Consider the following 5092-nt stretch of genomic DNA (forward strand, 5'->3'; position numbering starts at 1 on the left):
GAGCAACCTGATGTAGTTGAAGATGTCCCTGCCCACAGCAGGGGGGTTGGACTTAGATGACCTTTAGAGGTCCCTTTCCAACCCAAACTATTCTATGATTCTATGTAGCAATATCTAAAATCAGTAGCTGTTATGAAATGGATAAGAAAAAATCTGGGAGACAAATGCAGGTAACTTCTGGAATAATTATAATAAACTTATAAGTTATAGTGTCATCTGTTTTATCCTTCGTTGGTTAAAAACAAACAACCTCACACACCTGTCTCCACCTAGTTAGCACATCCTGCACAGCCAGCACTTTGGAGTGAGAAGATTTCTTCACGTCTGGAGTTGTCACTAGCACTATTGATGCTGTTTGGTTTAGATAAACCTCCTAAATGCTGCAGACTCATCAGCAAGTTCTTACACAGGAGAGACTTGCAAGCTGAGCTTGGCATCTTTCCATCTGCCAGGTCCTGCTGTCCAGATAGAGCAGCTCTGCTCTGCTCTCTCCCCAGAGGAATCGAGCTGAGCGCCGCAGTATGCACTGCAGGCTCGCCAGGCACTGCATATGTGCTAGCACTTAACACAGGAGTCTGGATAGACCTATCTAGACCTACTGAGATATGGTTAACCCATGTTACGCTTGGACAGTTGTCTCTTACTGGCCTTTACTGTCATGCTGAAACATCAGAGTTGTTTTGTCATAGTGACTAATGCAAATTTAGAACAGCCTTAGATGTAAGATTACATCTGAAAAGGGATAGGACTTTCAAGGAGGGTTATTTAGCCACATGTCATATGATAGTTCTCAAAGCAGTTGTATCCTTTAGCTGTTTGTCACTTATTCTGATGCTTACATTTTTGTCACACAAATAAGAATTGCCAAGCATATTTACTGATGTGAAAAACCCGAGTCAGAGTGGCACAGGCTTCAAGAGAGATGATGATCCCATGTTGATAATGCTGCATCTTCCATTTTTGGGGGACGTAAGCATCTCCCAGTCCTAATAACAATGTAAGGCACGACAGGGACTATGAATAGACCTGGAGAGTGAGGTACAGACCAAATGGTTTGTCCAGGGCTAGGCTAGCTCCCTGACCTGTTGCTTCCACCGCATTTTTTCTCAGGACCTAAGTTCTCCTGCTCTATTTCTCAGTGGCTTGCACTGAGACATTTTTGGGGGATTTTGGCTTATATCGTTAAAAGCTAAAGATCAGGGTAAACAAAAATTGCACAGATGTTTTGATGGTTGCTTCCGAGTCTCTTTTCCCACCCCCTCCTTTTTTGAGATTTGTCTGCTGTGCAATTAGCCGTGCTCAGGTATTTTGGAAAGACATTTGCCGACCTGAAGCAATACATGTAAAGATGTGGCATGTCTTGTTTTAAGCGTTTTTAAACCACAGCTCGCTTCTCCCCCCACCCCAATCCTCTGCAGCCTTCTGCTGCTCTGCTTGCCCTTGCTGTCCCAGCACACATGCAAGCCAATTTGCTAATTGGTGAAATAGCTGGGAAAGACTCGGTAGGCACCCGCTCCCAGCACAACCCCAGTGAGGTCCGGTCATGCTGGACAGAGGGTCCCACGTCCTGTGGTGTGCAGGAGCATCAGCCCCCCCTTGGGGCTGGTGGCCATCACAAGCCGACCCTGGTGAAGCCCTGGAAGAGTCTCCTTCACAGGTGAGGCGAAGGAAGCCTAGGCAGCAGAACAGATACAGATGATGATAAAAGTAGCAAAGAGTATAAACAAGGGAAAGAATGCCTCAGCCCTGCAGTTACAGTAAACCAGCATGAACATGGGTTATTTAAAAAAAAAATAAAGTAGTGGAATAGTGGTGTGGAAGGAGACCATGTTCTTAGCAGCCTGGAGCTGGTGCTGGGAGCTGAGGTCTTTGCACCATCGTTTGTTGTGTGAGCTGTGTTGGGCACACCCCCCGGCCGCTCCGAGAGCCCTGCCTGACTCTTCTTTTTTCCTTGTGGTTTTTTTTTTTCTTTTTTTTGCCATTGTATTTCCCACTGGAAGCAACACTCAGGTTGTGAAAAGGGAGGAAAGAAGGTGAATAGGTAGAACTCGTTAGTGCCGTAATTAAAGTTAAAAGGTCCCAGGTTTTACCACAGGTAACTGTAGCCACAAACCTTTGTAGTCATGGTTGGTTTTTAAGTCTCTAGAAAATCTGTCTCTCTACAACTACCTGAAGGGAGGTTGTAGCGAGGTGGGTGTCAGTCTCTTCTCCTAAGGAACAAGCAATAGGACAAGAGGAAATGGCCTCAAGTTGTGCCAGGGGAGGTTTAGACTGGATATTAGGAGAAATTTCTTCACCAAAAGGGTTGTCAAGCATTGGAACAGGCTGCCCAGGGAAGTGGTTGAGTCACCATCCCTGGAGGTATTTAAAAGGTGTGTAGATGTGGTGCTTAGGGACATGGTTTAGTGGTGGACTTGGCAGTGTTAGGTTTACGGTTGGACTTGAAGATCTTAAAGGTTTTTTCCAACCTAAACGATTCTATGATTCTGTGATTCTAAAATATGATGGTAACTTTTCTGAAATTATGACTGCAGTATCTACATTGTCACCATTTAGTTGAGGTGTATGCTCAGCATCCTCCGGTATCTGCTGTGCAATCCTGTATTTACACTTTTATATTGTAAATTTTGTGAAGCAGAGAATGCATCTTTCCAGGCATGTTTCTGTGGCTGGAAGAATATTGGATTTGTTGACAGTACTAAAAAAAAAATATATTTTTCTTCTTATTGCTCAGTGGCCAAAGTCAGCAGAAATCAGTCCAATATAACGAAGCTGAGGGAACCAGTTAGCGGATCTGCGTAACCACTTTTGTTTCCTAGCTGGATCCATTTGAAAACAGCAGTTATTGTCCTCAGACAGCAAATAGTCTGTTTGTTTACTTATACATTGGTGTTTGTTTCTTCTTTTTTGCAGGTACTTGAGAGGTTACAGCAAAGAGGGTTTGAGATTGTTGGCTCATGTGGAGGTGGGGTGGACTCTTCCCAATTCAGTGAATACGTACTGAGACGAGAACTCAGAAGGACATCTCGTGCACCCTCCGTCATTCGAATAAAGCAAGAGCCTCTGGACTAAAATGGACATGTTTCTTTATGCAAAAAAAAAAAAAAAAAGAAAAAAAAAAGGAAAAGGGAGAGGAAAAAAAAGGGGGACGTTTCATGTGCAGTTTGGACTCCAAACAAGTCCTGGAACTAAAATTGAATAAAAGACACATTTATATCAAATATAGAGACCACACCTGAATTCATATGGGAACATTTGGAATAGTAGTAATAATAATAACCTCAAGGTGTAAAAGAAAACACACACACACATATATATAGAAAAAATATGTATGTATATGTATGTATGTACATATATATATGTATGTATATGTCAAAGGGTAGGAAATGCAACAACAAAAAAGTGGTAGTTGAGGTTGGTGCTCTGATGGCCATTAAGTGTCCTAGGCCTTACTTGGGCCCACTTAACGGTGTACAAGCCATTACCATTGGGGGATACATAGACTACTCTTCACCCATTTTCCATTGCCAAACAGCCATCCACTTTTTAATGTGTACACACCTTGACTCAACTTCATTTGCATATGGAGGTTTATGTCTGTCTTTTTTAGAGGTGGATGGGCAGGTGTTCAGGAGACGACCATCCATTGCATTGGAAAGCTAGTCGACTGAAATTTTAAATGTAGTTTGTACAGAATTCGCACACTTTTTGTCTGCCCTCACAGATGTGAAAGGTTAACTTTTCTTTTGAATGAGTTTTTTGTTGTTTTTGTTTTGTTTTGTGTTTTTTCAAAGGGGGCCAGAATAATTAATATTTGGTAGAGATGCTCTGGTTTGAATCTGCTGCTTTCCTACAATTTTTTCAAATTTTATAATGTATTAAATACAATAAACTCTGTTTAAAATAACGAGGGTCTGATTTAAGCCAACAGAAGCAGAGAGGTGGGATTTAGCTCACTGCACTCTAGCGCGTGGAGTGGCGGCCGCTCCGGCAGGCAGCGGGTGGGCAGCGCTGCCCGCGCACGGTGGAGCGAGTTAAAGGCAGCAGACGCAGGCAGCGGGCAGCGCTGCCCGCGCACGGTGGAGCGAGTTAAAGGCAGCAGACGCCGTTGCGGGATCTGTCTGGTGTGCCGCACGTTGCTCATCTTCCTTCAGCGCTGTCCTTTTTAAGCTTTGTCCCGGTTTGAAGAGAGGCTGTTGGTCAGACTTAAAAATAACACCAGCTCAGCCCAGGGAAACCCGTCAAAAAATGACGCCTGGTTCTGTAAGCTTCAATGTAACGGTGAATAGTTGCATCCTTCCCTCTTGACGAAGGAGTTGGCAGCTTCAACTCTCCAAGCCCTTGCCCTGCTGAGTGTTAGACAACCTGTTTGGTTTTAATGTTGTTTATTTCCCTCATTTAAAGCTAGTGTTCTTCTGCCTAGAGAGTGAGACGGTCAGCCCCTCGTGTTACGCCATCGGCTGCGTTGCTCTTGATAGCAGGCGGTAAGTTGATGTCCTGTGTAGATGTCCTGCGAGTTGTTCTCTTGCAGGGTCTCACCGAGGCCACCTCTGCAGCCACCTGGTTTGGGCCGGTGAGATTTTGCAAAGGCGCCACATCACGATACTGCTGCACGGACTGCTCACAGGTTGATGCTTTCACCACCTAAGATGCACCAGCAACCACCACCTTTCCTCCAAAGTATCTTTTTATGCAATATTCCAGAATATGACTGTGTATTCATCCTAGTATGGAAGTTTCTATTGACGCAATGGTGCCGGCGTTCCATTCATTTTGGTGACACTTTGCTATTTATTTAAGAAAAGGAAAAAAAAGAAATTGTTAAATACATGTAACAAGGTTTTTAATATAGTCTGATAACTCAAAAAAAAAAGCTACCATTTTTCTGTTTTTTATTAAAAGATGTCAGAGGGCATACTTAACTCTCTGGCAGCACATATCAATGGTTTTGAAATTATTGAAATGTGGAAATGGGTGAGGGAGGGGGCTCCAAAAATTAAGGTTCATTAGCGGGTTATTAGATCTTCAATGTGATGCTGATCTGTCTATTCACAGTACTGAAACAGCTGCCTCATTGAAAATGCTTGTTTTC

At 43.5% G+C, this 5092-nt stretch overlaps 1 protein-coding gene across 1 annotated transcript in view; it reads left to right on the plus strand.

Moving 5' to 3' along the window:
- The window catches only part of KCTD1 (potassium channel tetramerization domain containing 1), a 69430-nt gene extending 66358 nt beyond the window's left edge, over positions 1 to 3072 (plus strand). Inside the window, exon 6 of the mRNA XM_019473744.1 lies at positions 2914 to 3072. Coding sequence (XP_019329289.1) covers positions 2914 to 3072 — 159 coding nt within the window. The remainder of the gene's footprint in view (positions 1 to 2913) is intronic.
- Positions 3073 to 5092: the final 2020 nt, after the last annotated feature.

The sequence above is a fragment of the Aptenodytes forsteri genome, unplaced genomic scaffold (genome assembly GCF_000699145.1).
Source record: "Aptenodytes forsteri isolate BGI_AS27 unplaced genomic scaffold, ASM69914v1 Scaffold23, whole genome shotgun sequence".
Lineage (NCBI taxonomy): Eukaryota > Metazoa > Chordata > Aves > Sphenisciformes > Spheniscidae > Aptenodytes > Aptenodytes forsteri.